Here is a 19,834-nt window from a genome sequence, read left to right as displayed (position 1 = left end):
GCTCAAATAAAGTCACAAAAACTCTTTACAGGTTTGAATGTTTTCTTACATTAACATGGAGTTCAACACACAGTAGCCATGCAGGGTTGTTATGAAGATGCTATATGCCAACAAGAGTAATAACAGGATTGCTTCATTCCACAATGTATTCCATAAATGTTGGGCCTTTCTTGTAATTTCCTTGTTTTTATTGCTGTCACATGGTAAGCATCCTATTCTTAGGCCATGCTGGGTACTGAACAGTAGAAAGGAAATCTCTTACATCGGAGATTTTAAAGGCCATCACAGTATAAACCTAATAAAAAATGTGGGCCCAGGGCAGATCTCCCTCTCCAGCCCACCTCGCCCATTTCCTGGCCTCCCCTGCACAAGGCACAGGATTACTCAGAGGACCCCAAGATCATCAGGGCAGCCTTTGTCTCCTGGGAAGTGGTTTCTCACTCTCTCTAGCACATCATCCTGAGCCTGACCTAGTAGAATTGGGATTCTTTGATTGCTTGGGCACCTGACATTTGAAGGAAATAAAAGGCCTTTCAGTCATCTTTCTTCTGATGCAATAAAAAAGATTCAAATTCAGTGGTTCCTCAGTGGGGGGCAACTAATTTCAGGTGGCTATTCAGAGGCTTGCAAATTCTAGATATTAAGCTGTTGTCATCCCTCTTTTTCTCTTCTGTGAAGGGATGCCAGGGGAGGCTTTGCAAAGGACAAAGGGACAGGCTCTGAATATTTATTTTGAGTCTCTGTACTTTGTAATAAAAAATGTTAATCCATGTTATTCTAGCTCCTTTGTGATGCACACATTTGGCCACTAGAAATTGTGAATTTTCAGTTTCCCTTTCCTGTCCTTGCCTTTTACATTCTAGACAATTCTGCCCTATGAGGGGCTCTTTCTTGCACCCCTCTGTCCCCCAGAGCTCACACTCATCCAGTGAGGATCTGGGGGAGAACAAGCCGCTCATGCACACTTAGGTAAAAGGCACTGCTCTGCACTGGGAAGCAGGTTGTCCTCTCCTCTCCTGAGGACATGCAGGGTAATGAGGCTCTCACTGTTTTTTCCTCTTCATTTTTTCTGGGTCATGGTCATGTTTTGCAAACCAGGTAAAACATAAGACCTTTATTCAAGAACAATTCACAAGCCCTAACTGGTTTGGCTCAGTGGATAGAGCGTTGGCCTGCAGACTGAAGGGTCCCAGGTTCGATTCTGGTCAAGGGCATGTACCTTGGTTGTGGGCACATCCCTAGTAGGGGATGTGAAGAAGGCAGCTGATCAATGTTTCTCTCTCATCGATGTTTCTAACTCTCTATCCCTCTCCCTTCTTTTCTGTAAAAAATCAATAAAATATATTTTTTTAAAAAGAAAGAACAATGCACAGATGTGCATACATACAAAGTGGCTTGAGGGGTTTAAGGGATTTCGCAGCAATTCTGCAACACAAAATGAAAATCCTCAAGTGTCCTAGTGCAGAGACTATGCAGGACTTCCTGTGAGAAGGCTGGGGCAGGTGGGGGTGGGTGGGGAACAGGCCTTCTGTCTAATTCATTGCATTCCACTTTCCCAACACAGAAAGCCAGCAGCGGAGCTAGGTCTACAATTGGTATTAAAATAAAAAGAAAGTAAGTATTATTACTGTTGCTGCCTACTTAGTGCCTTTGTTTAAGAGGTGCTGAGAGATAAGACACACACAACTATAACATTCTGTACATACAGTCTAGTAACATTCTGTAACATGACCTAGTAATTTAATCTTTAAAAAAATGTGAAGAAAGACATTTTCAATCGGAGGCCAAGCCAGAAAACTTTATGTGAGCCCACAGAGATTGATTCAGGGAAACACTTTACAAAGGTTTTCCTGAGAAGTCTCTAAGTCAGAGAAGAGTAGACACACTAACCTTGAGCTTCTGGGTACACATTTTGAAACCAGAGACATGTTTGAAATCTCATGTTTTATTTGAAAATTTTATGAGATTTTATATTCTCCGCTAGAATAAATCTGTGCTTAATAGAAAAAAATAGCTAATTCTTTAAAAGGAAAAATAAAGTTAGCAAACCTCTATCAAGACTCATTAAGAAAATAAGAGAGAGAACCCAAATAAAGAAAAGCAGACATAAAAGAGGAGCTATTACAACCCACAGGAATACAACAGGTCATTAAGGAACACTGAACTCAAATATGCCAATCTAGAAAAAATGAATACATTTGTAGAAGCATAAAACTTCCTCAATAAACCAGGAAGAAAGAGAATTCCAACAGACTGATTACTAGCAATGAAATTGAAGTTGTAATAATAAAAAAGAAAAAACTCACAACACAAAAAAATCCCAGAACAAGATGACTTCACCGAGAAATTCTACCAAACATTAAAAAAAGAGTTAATGCCTATTCTTCTCAAATTATTCCAAAAAAATTGAAGATGAAGGAGCACTTTTCAACTCATTGCATTTTCAATATAATATTGGAAATCTTAGCCATGGCAATCAAACAAGAAAAAAAGATATCCAAATTGGAAAGAAAAAAGTAAAACTGGCACTGTTTGCAGGTGGCATGAAACTATGTATAGAAAACCCTAAAGAATCTACCAAAATTAATACAATTAATAAATGAATTCAATGAAGTAGCAGGATACAAAACTGATATGCAGGAATCAACTGTGTATGTTCTTTAATATTAAAATAATGTGCATTTCTTAGGCCATGGAGAATGTTGGTGTTCCGGAAAGATGGGCTTTTCTTTTCATGTGTGTGTATAAGCACATGTGTGTGTGTGTGTGTGTGTGTATGTGTGTATGTGTGTATGTCTCTCTGTGTGTTTCCTCAATATCATTGCTTCTTTCTTGGTGGATGGTGCTAAAGCTACAGCTGAGAAGGGTTCAGAGATAATGTTACCCTGAGTAATATGACCATTCACAGCATCATATTACTGAGGATATTAAAGCGACCATAGGGCTTTTTGAAAAATGTAAGCAAGAGTAAAAGCACCGATGGTGACTACTGACTAGGAGCCTATATAAGTCATCGACTCCATAACATGGAACCTCAAGCTGGTGGGACTCTGTCTTCTACTATGAAAGTAGCCATGGTTTATATTGAGAAGTTGAATGTGTTCCTTCATGAAAAGTTAAAATTAGTTCCTAATTTGAAACCTGAAAAAATATTTGTGAAATAAATGTGATTGACACCAATCAAACAGAATGATACTAGGAGCTCAGCCCCTAGCCAGGCTCTATTATCCTCTCTTCAGTGGAAAGAACATAATGCTTTGGAATCAGAGACCAGGTTAGATCTCAAGTCAACTACATAGAACTGCATAATAGTTGTATGTATTTGGGCAAATTATTTACCCTCTCCAAACTGAAGTTTATTAAGAAATATTAACTGCACAGGGCTGTGTGGCAGATGAGTAGTAATGGATATTAATGATAAGGTCTGGCACACAGTAGGAAGTCAATAATTGTAGCTATTATTATAAACAGAGACTATATAAAATGTAATTCCACACATTGAAGTAAACTTGGACAAATTATTAATGGAAAAAATGGAGACCTATAAAAGGCAGTACACAATTAAGAGCTTAAAATGTAATGCATATTGTGTTGGCTTTCAGAGTTTACAGGATAGCAAAATTAATTAAGGTTGAAGAATTGAATACTAGAATAGATTATGAAGAGAAGATCTGTACAGATAGAGGTAAGATGAGAGTTTACAGTTCACCCAATATAGGAGAATCCCTCAAGATAACATTTTGCAAGATATTATTGAGTAAAGTGAGGAGAAACATCTATATCATTTGAGGACCAATTAAGAATAAATCATAAGTGAGAAAAAGGAGAGACAATAGTGGCCTGTGGATAATAAGCTCCTGTCGCTCTCTAGCTTGATTCATTTTATATGTGAAGGTTTATGTTGCTGTGAAACATAGCTGAATCTTCTCTGAAACCCTGGTCTCCTTATGGCCAACACACTGTGACACCCAGGCAGTAAGAGCTAAACCTAAGGAATGCTTGTGTAATATTCTAGACATTATATTTTGAAAAGAATATTGACAGGAAGGAGTATGTACAAAATAAGGGAACTTGATGGTGGGGAGTCCAAAGATGAAGAGCTGTATCTTAGAAGAAATAAAGATAAAGAATATAGCCCTGACCAGTATAGCTCATCTGGTTGAGCATCTTCCCATGCACCGAAGGGTCTCTGGCTCAATTCCTGGTCAGGGCATAAGCCCTGGTTGTGGGCTTGATCCCTAGTAGGGGGTGTGCAATTTCTCTCTCTTTCTCTCTATATCTCTCTCTCTCTAAAATCAATAAAAAACATTTTTAAAGTAAAAGAATCCTATATAATAAAAACTTAGGTGGTGTCACACCCTCGTGTAACACCCTTGCACGACATTGTCACAAGATGGTCGCCACAAGATGGCCACCCTCACGTTGTCACAAGATGGCCACCACAAGATGGCCAGCAGGGGAGGGCAGTTGAGGGTGACCAGGCCAGCAGGGGAGGGCAGTTGGGGGTGACCAGGCCAGCGGGGGAGGGCAGTTGAGGGTGATTGGGCCAGAGGGGGAGGGCAATTGGGGGCGATCAGGCCAGCAGTGGAGCAGTTAGGCATCAATCGGGCTGGCAGAGGAGCAGTTAGATGGTGATCAGGCTTGCAGGCAGAAGCGGTTAGGGGGTGATCAGGCAGGCAGGCAGGCAGGCAGGCAAGAGGTTAGGAGCCAGCAGTCCCAGGTTGTGAGAAGGATGTCCAACTGCCTGCAGGATCGGGCCTAAACTGGCAGTTGAACATCCCCCGAGGGGTCCCAGATTGGAGAGGGTGCAGGCTGGCCTGAGGGACACCCCCTCCCCATGCACAAATTTTATGCACCAGGCCTCTAGTACCATATAAGAACACTAAGAGAAATGGGGATACTGTCCTTAGGTATATACAGAAAAATCATTATAAAAATGGAGAAACTGTGGTTTGAGATGTTCCAGTGACCAGACCTCAGGGGAGTGGTTTGGTGCTACCTGGAGATAGATGGGTACAATGAAAGGCAGGATACTCTGGTAGTTATAGTTGTTGTGGAGTAGGAACATTAACTGTCCTGTGAAGTCATTCTGTGGGTGTGTGCTTATGAGAAAGAAGTAAGATTAAGCAGCCACCTACCTGGAATGCTTTTAGGGAATGTGGAAATCTACATAGGTTTTACAGGTCACGGCTGGACTACAATAACTCTAGAGGTCTGCATTTCCCAACTCTTCAGCCTCTGAATTTATAACCTGCCTTTTCCAAAAAGTAGAAGTCCAGTAGAGGCCAAGGCCAACCACCCCATTTCCATTGAAAAGGCAAATCAAAAGCTGTATGTCTGCTTTAATTGATTTTAAAAATTAAAGATTGGATTAGATCAGATAAGAGATGAAAGTTACTATCCTTTCTATCTGATCTTTGAGCTGCTAAATAAGGTACAATATGTCATCTGAATTAATCGATTGATGGCCTTTCCTGAGCCATGTCCATATGTCACTTTAGCAGTTGCATAGGCTGCTATGGCACCTTTAGTTTCATCCCAGAGCTTCTCAAATATATAGGTATGCCAGAGGGGTCCTAGAATAAATGGCAAATGGTTAGAAAATGCTCTTATCACATGAAATTCAGCTGGTGCCAAAGGTGGCCTGGCCAGATGGTTTTCAAGATGGTTTAATTTCAAAATTAAACCAAAAGATAACTAGAAAAACTGAAAAATGGTATGAAATTGATCCTTGCAGTTCTCAGTCCAGGATATGTCCCGATGATCCCTGCTCACACTGTGCCTCTGTTACCCCTTGTTTTTTAGAGACTATGGGAACATTATAGCCAGGCCATTACTTCTCTAAATAATGCAAATTAAAATGAATATTTGAATACAGCTTCTCAAAAGACATTCTTTGTTTCATTTGTTATTCACAAAAGTACATACTTAGGGCAGATATCATCATCCTTATTTGGGAAAAATGTGTAATAATAAGCACAAAGTCACACAGCCAGAACCATTATTTATTTATTCTCCTAGTGTACGGATTTTTGTACAGGACTAGACATTAGAAGAGAGGATTGTTGTTGTTTTTTTTGGATGGTGGGTTATTTTTTTCAACTAACATGCGAAGGTCCATGAATGACAGATCTAAATAGTGTCTCAGACCTTATCTGTCCTGTCCTATGGGGCTAGATAATTATCAGCTGTGTGATGCATCCCTGTGCATTGCTGGATGCTCACTAACATCCCTGACCTCTACCCACCAGATGCCAGTAGCAAACTCCCTATTGTGACAACTGAAAATGTCTCCATATATTGACAAATGTCCCCTGGGGAAAAATAGCTTCTAATTGATAACTACAGATGTAATACTACCAGGTTTAATTTCAGTTATGAGAGAAACACCAACTAAGTAATCGACAGTGGGAGCATATGAGTGCTGCATGAGGCATGTGTGTACATGCACATGTATATCATGGACAGTGGACTCTCAAGAAGTCTTTGGCTTCTTCTAGGAATCAAACCCTCCTAACACACACACACACAAAGCAGAGATGCTCTCTTGGCTTTAGTTTCTAATCTAGGATGAGAGTTAGATGGTGTGTAACATGAGACTCATTGGCCAAGTGGGGAATTTTTATTTCACCATATACAAAATGATATTGTTTCCTCAATGAAGTTACAAAACACTTAGCTATAGAAACTCAATAAGTCAAATTGAATTTTCCAACAAAAATGATATTTATGCATAAAAGACAGAGATCTTTACCCCAAATAATGTATTAACAAGGGTGAGAACATCAATAGAGTTATACACTTTCCCCTTGAATTGTTTTTGTTTCACTTTCTCAGATGCTTCTTGGATTAATTTTACTAATGAATTTTCACAATGGTTTATTCCCCTGACTACTAAGCCACAGTCGGTGCTTAATTGTGGCATTTTTTCATAAGTACAGGCCTTTTATCAGGCCAGTAATGACTGGAAAAGATTTGCTGGTGTAACAGCTAAACAAGTCCATCTTGTTCATAAAGGACACTACCAAGAATGCAATATGTGTGAATATTTACCTAGCAAAGCATATATACATTCCATGTATATATATAGCAGCATACAGAACCTATCACAATTATACCTTTTTAATATATATATAGTCATACTCAAAGTTAATAAAGGAGTGCTGACTAGATCATGAAATATTTCTATTGTAGACTCACACTTTTAGAAATAATTTCAAACTGGTTTAATGTGTTCAAAGATGCCTAAACATGTAGTACTAACTTTTGTTAATAAGAAGGGTGCAGCATTAAATATGCACACACATACTTTCTCCAAAACACATGACATAACATAATATTATTTCAAAATAACAAATCAATACCTCAAAACCTAAGTAGCCACTTTGTAATTTTATGTCTCTTCCTGTATTCCTTAATTAGATGATTTTGGAAGAAGTTTTGTGTTTCTCAAGTAACAGTACCAGGTATCTTTGCCTAAATTAATTCCAAAGCAAGGTGTTCATTAATCTCATGTACACGTATTATCCAAATGCTCAAGTACCGTTATCTCCTGATTATGTTACTAAAATGTCAAGCTGAACATATTTAAAGTTTTGCATTCTATCCATTAGATAAAAGAATCATATGGGGGAAAACCATAAAAAAATAACCACAGTAAATCTAAATTCAAAGGCTGCATATTGAATGCCACCCTAAAACAGAGCAGCCACAGTGGAATGTGGCAGCACAGCTCCCAAGAGCATTTGATCCTTTTGGCAAAACCCATCCAATAAATAAATATTCATTCTCATCCAGGTGCCCATTTCAATGTGTTATCTGGAGAGGTAAATATTCACAAAGGTGACACCCACATCAATCTACAGGAATAAAAGAGAAACATGCAAATTGGTGTCAGTCCGCTATGCCCACCAGCCAATCAGGATGAGATGCAAATTAAACCAACAAAGATGATGGTTAATTTGCATATGCAGGCGCAGAGTGAAGATTGAAGATGACTGAAGACTGAAGAAGCTTAGCTTCTCCGCTGCAGTTGGAGAGGAGAAGCCTCGAGGCTAGCCTTCGCTGCTGTGGCTGGAGCAAAGGCCTGGGTCCCGGGTGCCGGAGGAAAACCAGTGCTGGCAGCCAGGGGAAGGAAGACCTATTGCATGAATCTCTTCATGCAACAGGTCTCTAGTATATCAATATTGACCTTGAGAAATAATAAATTTTGACATGTAACAAAAAACAAAAACAGTTCATGTAGAATACATACCTATGTAAAATTCCACCTGGTATGTTAACCATGAAAGAAACTAAAAGAAACTCAAATGTACTAGTATTTGCATGTATGTGTATGTGCGTGCGTGTGTGTGTGTGTGTGTGTGTGTGTATATATATACATATATATATATATACTATATTACATTATTTATTATATGAAATTCCATCAAGAATACACAGCAAGAACATCTGGCATTCACTTGGATTTATTTTCATATGTGAGTGCTGTGTAGATCTACATGCAATGGGATTTTCTAATGGATGGTGCTCTAAGCACACATTCAAGCCTGTGACTGCAATTAATAGTCCAGTCAAAATTAGAAACCAAGACTGAATTCAGACATGCAACAATTTTATTTAATCTGAGATTTTCACCACTTCTAGTCCATTGATTATCATTAGGGTCTCTGGGGGAGCCTTACTGATGGAGGCCAAGTTCCATTTCTCTCACAAGAGTTGGGCATTATAGGCATGAGATTATTAAGGGAGCACTGACCTGTGTGCCCACATCCAGTGGTTGGCCCTAGACTGCCCCTGATCCAAGCTTGCTCTCTCCACCTGGGCTTACCTTTACCTGTCTATGCTTTAATTCAATTTATCAAGTGATTTTTTTGTCATTCACTGATGGAGAACATGAAATCCCTTCTTTTGAGGAGGTGCCAAGAGGATATCTGGGACAGGAGTGGATATATAAAGGTCTTCACAAGATGACTTTTCTTTAAAAATAAGAATATTTATTGACTATTAATTAACTAAGGAGACCGAAATGAGGAGATGTTTCTTTGACAAGGTACTATTTTTTCAAGTCAGCAAATGTTAGTAACATTCTCTTGCCCTGAGATTTATATAAAATAGCATAAAAAAAAACACAGATTTCCAAAGGGTTAAAAATAGGCACCTTGGCAGAGGTAACATTAAAAATGTTAATAATCTCAACGAACTGATGCAAACAGTCAGGTGGGAAGGCCAGCAGCCAAGCGTTGGTGACCGTTGAGGGCGCCAGCCCACCTTTCCTGGAACCTCCATGTGCCTAATTGCTTGTGCATGAAATGTGCCCTGAGGGATGCCTGTACTGAGGACCAAGGCGGATGTCCTCATGCATCCTTCTGTGAGGATCATATGAGGGCAGGGTTCTGTACTCCTTGCCCCTTCTTCCTCAAAGCAGAATCTTTGTCTTCACATATTGAAATTCTGTGCATGATTTCATCTTGGAAACCAAAAAGTTCTGCTCCTAAAATAAGTTTAAATACTAAGGCCTTATTCCTTGAAACTAATTCTTTTGAAGAGCTGGAACCCAGCATTTATCAATCACCTCAGTGTGAGCCACTTCAGAGTACCCTAAGTCCTTTTTTGAGAGCAGCATTGATAGAGGGAGAGTGTCAAGACTGTGAGGATACAGGGTGGAGGACAAATCACCCAGCCTTGGAAAACTAAGACAGAAAAACAGCTGAAAAGGAGGGCAGAAAGACACAACTCACAACAATACCAAGCAATAGTGCAGGTCCAAAAAACAAGTGCAGGTCAAAAGAGCAAGTGCAGGAGAGCTGAGAAGAAAGCAAAGAATGCCCATGCAGTCTGTGATGAAAGCAGTTCACACCCAGGCTGGTCCTCCTCTACCAAGCACCTGGTGTGTGATGAAGAGTACTGGTATTGGGTATGGACTTGTTAACCCCTCCCCATCTATTCCCACCAGGTGAAAGGGGGTTATGGGCTGGGTGTGGGCTGAACTCTGCAGCTCGGAGATGGAGAACAGAACTGAATGCCATTGAACCTGTGATCTAGTATCATTCACAGTGTTTTCATCATTTACACCAACTTAAAAATATCAGAACATCCATCTAAAATTCTTGGACTGTTGGGGTATGATGTATGATGAAAATAGGACATTTAGTGAAAATAGTCCCTAGGGAGAATGAAACCGGAGCAGGTGGGCACTGATCATTGAATCCAAGGCCGTTAGTCGCAGGCGCAGAGCCTGGCCTTAAAGAGTTGATGGCAGGAGCTTTAATGAATGATGCAATTGACTTTTACAGTGGTCAGACCAACAGAAACCTTTTGCCACAGGGACTTCTAGGTGTGGGTGAAGGACTGCTTGCAAGGTTAGAATAGAATTACCTAAACACTAAGAGAAATCTGTGGGTCTACAAGCCGTTTTTCACTAGAGATTGGAGAGGACTGACTGAAAAGTTGAACACCTCCCAGTTTAAGAATAGCTCAGGCTTAATTTTGGGTTTAAGAAACAACAGTTTGATTGAAAATAATGTATGGATTTTGGAGTCAGAGAACGTGTATTAAAATCCCACTGTGACCTTCTACCTATTTAATTGTGGTTAATTACCTAGCCATCCAAGCCAGCACATTCTCACTGGGGAATATTTTAAATATTAAATCCCCTGGGCTCTTATGCACTTTTTTTTTCTGGTGAGTGGCACTTCAATGGAAAAGTTTGAAAAGCTTTAGCTTCTACCAGAAAAGCATAAAAACAAGTCATTCGGCCAATGTTAATTGAAGTCAGCAGTGGGGGAAGAACAAATGTCCACAGGCCTAAGGTGAAGAGTAAAATAAGACCATGTCAGTTACCGCTCCATCACAGATAGAAACCCTGCCAAGGAAGAGACTCGTTTCTTGATCTATTCTCCAACATCCCAACATTCCAATCTGCTGGTTTCATTTCTTTTGATTGTATCAAAAAGTATCTGATTGTTGTACAATGAGAGGCATTAATCTCCTTTAATATCCTAGTGAGCTCAGCCTGTCTCTAATCTGGAAGAATCTGACCCAAATCCTGTCACCTGGCAGAGCTTTCACTCCAAGGTAAACTGTGATGTGACAGCACAGTGCCAGGTGACCGCAGTGGATTCCATGCAGATTGGAGTGGGTCCGGATGAACTTCTTACACACAGCTGCTCCACAAAGCTCCATTTCCGTTCACTACTTAGGCTTTTGGGTTTCCTTTCCTCCTGTGAATGGGTAAGAGCTTATCACCTCCCATTATGGATTGTCCAGAACCTGCAGCTCACACCCAGCCACAGTGAATAGGATACGAATCTACTCATTGTTCCCAGAGGAGAGGAGAGGCAGGCCGTTCCTCTTGGACATCCTGAATGTTCTATTATTTGCTCTTCCTCAACTCAAAACATGCTTCCCCATCTTCAGATACCCAGTATTCTCTCTTCAATAACCTTTCTTTGGCAAAAGGTGTGTTTCTCTCAGTCAAGTATAGTTCAATATAGATTTACATTCCTATATTTTCTATCCCCATAGGGCTCTGTGTGGTAATGCTTATCTCTATAAATTAAATGGCTTTCCCCCATATCTGCAGCTTCAGGAAGCTAATGGAGTTAGCAGAGGGTAGTTTGGGGACAGATGACTGGGGATACTATATCAGATGGGCTCTCCCAGGGCCTGGGATGGCACACCCTGTAAGGCCTGCCCTCAGAATAGGTTTTGTTGGGAGGTTTCAGGGTTGGTGATTGTGCCTACAGAGTTTCACAAGGCAGCCCTGGCTCCAACAGACTTTCCCCCCTCCTCTCATATTTTATCACATTCAGGAGCTCAGAGAAAAGCCAGAAGTAACACCCAAATACATGGCCCCATGACAGAGAGGAGTGGGAGAGGAAGGAATAAAGGGAGGGAGAGAATATCTAAATTAAGTAAACAGTAGCCTAGACTAACACCTACAAGCATCTGTCTGTTAGGCAAGTTTCTTTAGAGTGTCTTCAGAGGAATATTTCTGCTTCCAAAGGTGGATAGTTAAAAATAATATTCATCATGATTGGTGTTTTGGCATTTCCCTTCACTTTCTATCTTCAATGTTACTGTTGTCATCCTTTAAAACTCAATCAATTCAGCTGATCCTGTGAACAGATGGCATTAATCAACCCCCAAGAATATACACAAAAGACATTAGAAAAGTAGTGACATGGAATTTATGCAAATTAAACACCAATGATAGAGAATCAATGTGGCACTCCCAAGTCCCCTAGTTCCTGTTTTCACTGAGGAACCAGAGATGGTAGTAATGATCCCGGTTCACCCCCTGCCAGAGGCAGAATGAGAAGGGGGATGCAGAGGTTTAATTGCACATTCTTTAATGACTAGTTCTCACACTGCTGACAAAACCCAGCATAATTTACAGACTGGAAGATGCATCAAGATGATAGATACAGACAGCATATGCTATATGGTGTCATGCAAATCTGAAATATACCACACTGAGAATCTGGTCATTTGGTATTCCCAGAGAAGAGGTTCATTTCAGAGAACAGAGCACCTCTCTCAGCATCTAGAGGCCTCATTTGTCAAAAACAATGCGAGCAGCTGTAGAATGCATTTTAACCACCAATCTGTGCCTTTTGTGACTGAACTAGCTCATCCACTTCCATGTTTTGAATTTACTTGGCCATTATTTTCTTTCTGATTCTTTGCAAACTTTGCATATTCTGAAACTTCCTTCTTTTGGCCCTTATTAATTATCATATGAGTTATTGTAATAATTTTTAACTAGTTTTCTTACTATTAGTATTGGCTCATTCTAGTCTATTCTTCACAGTGACTTTTTTAAAAAATGGAAATCTGAATTTGTATATCTAATTAGATGTGCAAAATCTTTCAATGGCTCTCCATAGCTTTAATAGTAAACATGTAAGAGCCCAACACTTCCCTATAGTTTCTTCTTCTGTCCCTCTGCCTCTGAGCCACTCTACAGAGTCACTAGAGTAGACCTCACTCACACTTTTGCACAGAAAGCCTATAATAATCTCTGTGTTTCTCCAGTCAGTGAAGTCTGACTTTATTTAAGTCTTTTATTAATTTTCATTCCCCTCAGAAAGCTTGCCTTGATGCCCCAAACACCTTACATTACACCTTGTGATTAACTTTGTTACAGCATTTATCACTTTGACATGTTAAAAAATTTGTTTTTCTGGCTGCCCATGTTCAAATTTCCTTGAGGACATGGACTATATCTTCTTAGTCATCTTTATTTTTCCAGGTTACTTTTTGAAAGAAACCACAACCTTGAGTTTTGGAAAGAAAACCTTTAGTAAGGACTCATTTCTTCAAATGAGTAACACACACAAACCAATAGCACTTAAATCTTCCCCACCACAGTTTGATGAGATGACATTGGAAACTAAGAATTATGTTATTTGGGTTATGTTGTAGGTTTGCAAAAAAAAGGTCTGTCCAGTGATTTACGACTAAAACCCAATTAAATAGTACCTTTTTATACTGAAGCCTTTTTGTAAGAACACTCATTAAACTTGCAAAAAATACTAAAAAAACTTATTAATAAAATTAGCTCAAGCTTTGTACTGAGCTCAGATGGATACAGAAGGAACCAGGACCACTTGACAGGCAGTAGAACCCTGTCATGGAAAGGCAGGCTCCTGTGAGTGCAGTGCTCTTAATCAGCCTGCACGGCCAATAGAAGGATCTGAGCTGAGTCTGCTCTTTTACCAACAGTCCCATATGCTAATTACTCTTTGGTATCTCCAAAATAATAACAGATAATGCTTGTCAGTTTAAAAAATAAATATAAAACAAAAACATTTAAAAATTCTAGCTATAAACCATAGAATTATTTTAATTTAGAAATATTTTTTTTTAGTTGGAGACCATTCATTTATTATCTCATCCATTCATTTGTCCAATGTTTTAGTTTGAATACAGACATTAAAATAAAATACAATTATCAGGGAACTTACCATTTAATTAGGAAGGCAAATATTATAAGAAGTGCCATAAAAATATAATCTTACCTAATAATAGACAAACATGTAAAGTAACCGTCCCTCTGCTACTCTCACCAGCCAATCAGGAGAGTATGCAAATTAACCCAACAAAGATGGCGGTTAATTTGCATATGTAGGGATGAAGTGGCGGAGCGAAGACTGAAGGCTCCATCCGGAGCCGCAAATACTGTAGGCTCCGTCCAGAGCGAAGGCCTGGGTCCCGGGTGCCAGAGGAAAACCAGTGTCTGCTGGCAGCCAGGGGAATGGAAGGCCTATTGCACGAATCTCTTCATGCAATAGGCCTCTAGTAGTAATATGTAAGGGCACTTGACCCAGCCTGGGGAAAGTATGTATGTGTGTGTGTGTAGAGTTGGGAGAAAGTTAAAGAAGATAAAAAATGGGAAAGGGTGTTCTAAACTAAGCAGACAAGTTATGCAAATAAATGATGTGAGGAGATGTGAGACAACATGGCTTGTTTGTAGAGTGTGAAAGAGTTCCATAAAGTTAGAAATTTGGGGATGTACAAGAAGTGGTCACGATGAAGTCTAGTTTTAGGCAGTGCTGTTTGGTCTGACATCTATAAACTGACAAGACATGATGTCAATAGTGGTACCTTTCAGGCATTGGGGTGTGAGTGAGTGTGTGTGTGTGTGTATGTGTGTGGTCACAAGTCTTTATCAAGTTTATGTCGTTTCCTTATCACATTTTTATAGAAATTTATAAAATAATAAAGCATCTGGTACATGTCAGATTGCGGCCTCTTATCTCTCATCATTGTAACACTTGGCTACTTGCATTAGGTATAGATTGCAAATGTTTGGATGCTTCTTTAAGGAATGACTTAAGAGTTGGCTCTGGTGGAAACTGGACCTCCACGCCCTTTGCTGAGGATAGAGCTACAGAGACTAATCCTAGGAATCCCAAGGCACTTTCCACAGATGCTCACACAGAGCCTAACTTCATGGGAACCAATTTAATATCTTGTAAAGAGTATGGTTGGTGGAGATAGGTAGATGTAGTTCCAGATCCTGATTTTTTTCATTGCTTAACTTTATGATCCTGGAGAAATTATTAACTTCTATTAACCTTAAATGTACTCATCTGTAAAGTGAATTTAATAAAGTCTACCTAGTAGTGTTGCCTGGCCAAATTATGTGGACTTAGCATATGAAATGAGAGACACAAAGTGCAAAGCAGTTAGTAGAAATTAAAACCCTATTATGCTGTTGTTATAAATAAAATTGCTTAAGAATATTGAGTACAATTATTTCTGAAGTATCCAAATGGAATGACCAGTAGGCAACATCAGCAGGCAAGAATACATTATGATGAGATAGGTCCTTAATAATAATTTGATCCAACTCCTTTATTTAATACATCAAGAACATTAGGATATGTCCATAACCTTCACAAGGACACCAGCCAGACAGTGTCAGAGCACTGATGAATGAAGACAGCTTCCCTTCTGCATTAAAAATGCCATTATTGGCTCCAAACCAGTACATTGAAGATTCAATATAAAGTCCTACTGAGCGAGTGGCTATTCTGGTCTTTCAGGTAACTAGACCCTCCCCCTACTTTCTTATATGACAAGGATAATTACCTCATGTATAAAAGCCATATTCAGCAGATTTCTGCCATAAAGCTAAGAGGCTTTGATCACATTCTAAAGATTTTTAGAAGTATTTCAAACAATATATCACATTATTTTGTTTTGTAACAAACAGCCACTGAAAAATAAAGCAATGATATAAAGGAAAACTGGATCCCACTACAGAAAAAAAAAGGGCAAAGGGAAAAGGGAAAAATGAAAACTTGCCATTTAGAGAACATTCATTCACTCGCTTGAGAATAAGGGAGGGGGAGCGTATTCCTATGGATATAAATTGTCTCATAATTCTGTGCCCTTGTGTGAAAATTGCTAGTCTAGTATTTCCTTTAAAATTTCCAATAGTATAAACAGGAATCTGGTTTGGAGATAGAGGCTATGTGAATAGAAAGGAAAGAGAATTCAAATGGATGGTCAAAATTAAGCCCATTCATCCATGGGAAAATCTTTAGGACTCTTCTAAATGAGCACTATATACTTCCTTCACTTCTGCTGACTATAATACCACAAAAAGTATACTGCAAACACTTTCCTGATGAAAGAAATCAACCTAACCTTTGTTTGTTTGTAATATTACCTATCGATGGGGCTTGTGCATCAATATCAGATAACTGAAGCTACAATGCATCCTTTATTTGAAGGTCTCTATGAACATGATTGGCATCCTTGTATATTTTAGATGAAGTTCTATGATGGAGGGCTAGGATAAAGAGTTTCGTGTTTCTCTACCAAGGTTATTATCTGTGTGAACCTAATATGTAACAACAGACAGATAAGATACTTACTGATGAAAATTAAGGGTCTTTATAATCACATAACATATGAGTATTGTTAAAAAAAATAAGTGAATAGTGATCCTGCTATCCCATGCACTTATCTTATCTTCAGAATGCAAGTTCTCCCATCATAATGTTCTTTCAACATATCTAATATTTGAAGAATATCCTCAGTAAAATATTAAGCAGCTGATCTGTATAGGATACACATCTCAATTGCTATTTTATACCCAAGCATGTGAGCACAGAAAGGTTGCATAACCTGATGGGCATTTGACATCTTAGCTGTGGCATAACTAGGGCTAGAACTCCATGCCGTCTCAAAATCCTGGTTTCACTTTAATTAACTATTAGGTTACATTGTTTTTGTGTGTGTGTCAAACGAGTTGATATTATATGTAAAAAGGTTTTTCATTTGACACTGGCCTATCATATCTACATAAGAAATTAACTAATCCCCTCAGGGTAAATCCAAAGAATGTGTTGTAGCTATTTAATATCCTGAAAATCTGGAGTGGGGGAATTTTCAGAGTTTTTATTACTGGTTGATAATTACATTCTCTGCACAAATTCATAATATCTATACTGTAGTGGCCTTCTAACCCAACTTTATTTAAATTTTATTTAATTAGAAATGTATAAAATATATAATTGGGTAAGCATTCATTTTCCCCCTGCAGATAAATGCCCAAATTTGGTAAGATTATGAGAAAAGTACACACACACACACACACACACACACACACACAATAGCAACAACAATAAATTATTATTAGAGAATGGAAACAAAAGTTGATTTTACTTGAACAAAGTTCACAAGCACACAGACACCATGAAGCATTTTGGATAATTAATCCATTTTCAAGGCTACTGTCACAAATGACATGAAATATTATTTCAAAATATAGAAGAAATACACTTGAAAAAAAGAATTTATTAAAATAATTTATACACTTGTACAAATGGACTATTGTTCAACATATGCATGTGAGTATTAACTGGTTGGAATGGCTAGAAAATGAAAGCCCTGTATTTGATGGGTGAAGAGCAGGACGATCGAGGTCTGGGAGAACTGTGGAGAGCTCTTTTCTATCTTTCCTCAGAGGTTCTGCATTACAGGTCTGAAGCCAACCAAGAGGTACTGAGTTCAGAAGTAATTTTCTGCTGCTAGACTATTGTTCACTTAATCCATTTTGTTCAGCATAACAAAGACATTCATCATTATTTTTTAAGAACACTGACCCTAAAGTATTTAGCAAGCAGGGTGCATTCAATTGAAGGGTTGATTGGAAATAAGGAAATTAAACTGTCAGTGATGAAATATTAAAGCTCATTATCACAAAGTTTTATTTTAAATTTCAGAATAAGCTTTATTGCTGCATTAGTAATGATAATCATGAGCCTTAAATTAATACCATAATACTTTTATAATCGTTATTATAACATATTAACCATCATTCAATTAATTTACAGAGAATGCCATTCAATGATTTATATTTTTCCTTCCTCTTAAGAAAATGGACTATGTAATAAAGCCCAAATCACATTCCTATAGAGCACGTTCTACCTGTTTCACCACTACTGCTCACTCCATCTTTGTGTGTCTTTAGAATATTCACTATTTTCAGAGGTGAATGTTCCCAAGGAAAACGGGTTTCTCAGTGGCACCTTCGCATTGTCGGGACAATACTGACCTCTAGTGTTCCCGGAGGTAGAGAGCTAGCTCAGCACCATGCCTGACTTCCTCTTCCTAAAGGATTTAGATGTTTCTCTAAAGCATCATGGGAACAATTCCACTTAAAAGAAGGAAAAGAAGGAGAACCAGGGGTAGGTGGAGGAGGAGGAGGAGAATAAAAATTAGATTATAGCCTGTCCTTACCTGTTCTCTGAAACGATTTCTAATCTAAAGCCCGTAGGACCTCCCTTTTAGAGAGGATGACCTCGTCAGCACTGCTTTAGAATTCAAACTTTAATAAAGCCTTTAGAAAACATTACCACTAGCTATAGATTCTGAATGTCTACAATTTCCAAAGACAGATAAAAACACTGGCTCCGCTTTGGAGAGTTTTCAGTAAATAACAATTGTCGAAGTCTCTTCCCTTGAGTGTCTTACTCAAGGCCTTCTCAGACCTAAGAAGGTGGGAGTGAAGAAGAGGGACTCATGGTATGGAGTTGTCTTACTTTCAGAAATGGTTCAGATTACAAGCAATAGTATTAGAACGTATGAGTAAACGTGTCTGAGGTTCCAGTGGGGTTAGCAGATAGAGAAGCAAGCCCAGAAAATTGAAGAACCTTGGTAAACCATCGTTGGAAAAACACAGATGGCTTAATGGCATTCGTTCTCATTTAGGAGTTTCCAGAGCTGGAAAACTTCCCCTTCTCTGCCTAGAGAGGCAGCTGAGCAATTGAGCTGAAACCTCGGATGGTTCTAGAGATGTATTCAACTTTGACAAACTGAGTTCTTTAAATACACAGTGCAGGTGGCGGATCCCCAGGTGTCCAGCCTTCCTGCCTATTAAATTAGATGCTCGGCACTTGCGGAGGTTAGAGCCTGGGGAACAGTGTGTACCTTCAGTGTGCACTCCTGGGGTGTCCTTTGGCACAAGGATTGGGGTGGGGTGTGCATCAGAGGGCTTCCTCTGAAACAGGGACAGCCATTGATCTTGTGGTTTGACTACACCGGGCCATGACTCTTAGGCCAAACTCCCTGTCCTCGTAAACCGATGTCCATTGGTTGCAAGACACCAGACCGGCGCCTTCTGCTTAGCAGAGAGCTGAGAGCCAGGTCTTGGGGGGCACCAGGCACCCTGCAAGCCCTGGGCAGCCGCATTCGCAGAGGAAGCTGAGGCCACCAGGCGCGGTGGCTGGGAGACTCTCTATCCCCGAGCTCAGCCCGGCGGCTCAGACAACCTGAACCCGGGCCTTCCCGGGAGCAGCCCTGGCGGCGACGACCCGACCGGGGCTGGAACGCGGGGCCAGCGGGCGGTGAGGGCACAGACCCCTCCCTTCTCCCTGAACTTTGCGGTTGGGGAGAGGGCAGAAAATCCAGGGGGCCGGGTCGTTCGAGCTCCGCTAACTTTTGGGATGGGAAGAGTGATGGAACCACACTAACCAGCATTTCCCCTCCCCTCTGCTCAGAGCAGACACAATTGAGCACGCTGGTCTGTCCAAATGGTAGCGCTTCCCATCTCCCCACCGCCCCGGGCTCCGGAGGGACACTTACAATTTGTCGCTGTTAATCCCGGATGCCACAAGCCGGAGAACAGCAAAGTGAAAACGCTCAGCAGCAGAGGTCCAGAATCCATGGCCCCGGCAAAGCGCTCTCTTCCAGCGGAACCCCGAATTCGCCGACGCCTCCTTCCCGTGCGCTTCTCTCAGCACCGTGACCCCTTCCCACCCACCCCCTCGGAGAGGCACCGCGGCTTCAGTCCATCCCGCGCCCGGACCCTCGA

The 19,834-nt window shown here is 40.0% G+C and overlaps 1 protein-coding gene across 1 annotated transcript in view; it reads right to left on the bottom strand.

Moving 5' to 3' along the window:
* CNTNAP5 (contactin associated protein-like 5) overlaps positions 1 to 19,813 on the bottom strand; it is a 921,850-nt gene extending 902,037 nt beyond the window's left edge. Inside the window, exon 1 of the mRNA XM_014548314.1 lies at positions 19,606 to 19,813. Coding sequence (XP_014403800.1) covers positions 19,606 to 19,687 — 82 coding nt within the window. The 5' untranslated portion in view covers positions 19,688 to 19,813. The remainder of the gene's footprint in view (positions 1 to 19,605) is intronic.
* Positions 19,814 to 19,834: the final 21 nt, after the last annotated feature.

Source organism: Myotis brandtii, unplaced genomic scaffold, assembly GCF_000412655.1.
Source record: "Myotis brandtii unplaced genomic scaffold, ASM41265v1 scaffold501, whole genome shotgun sequence".
Classification (NCBI taxonomy): domain Eukaryota; kingdom Metazoa; phylum Chordata; class Mammalia; order Chiroptera; family Vespertilionidae; genus Myotis; species Myotis brandtii.
Note: the sequence above shows the minus strand (reverse complement) of the source record. Positions and strands in the feature narration are given on the sequence as shown.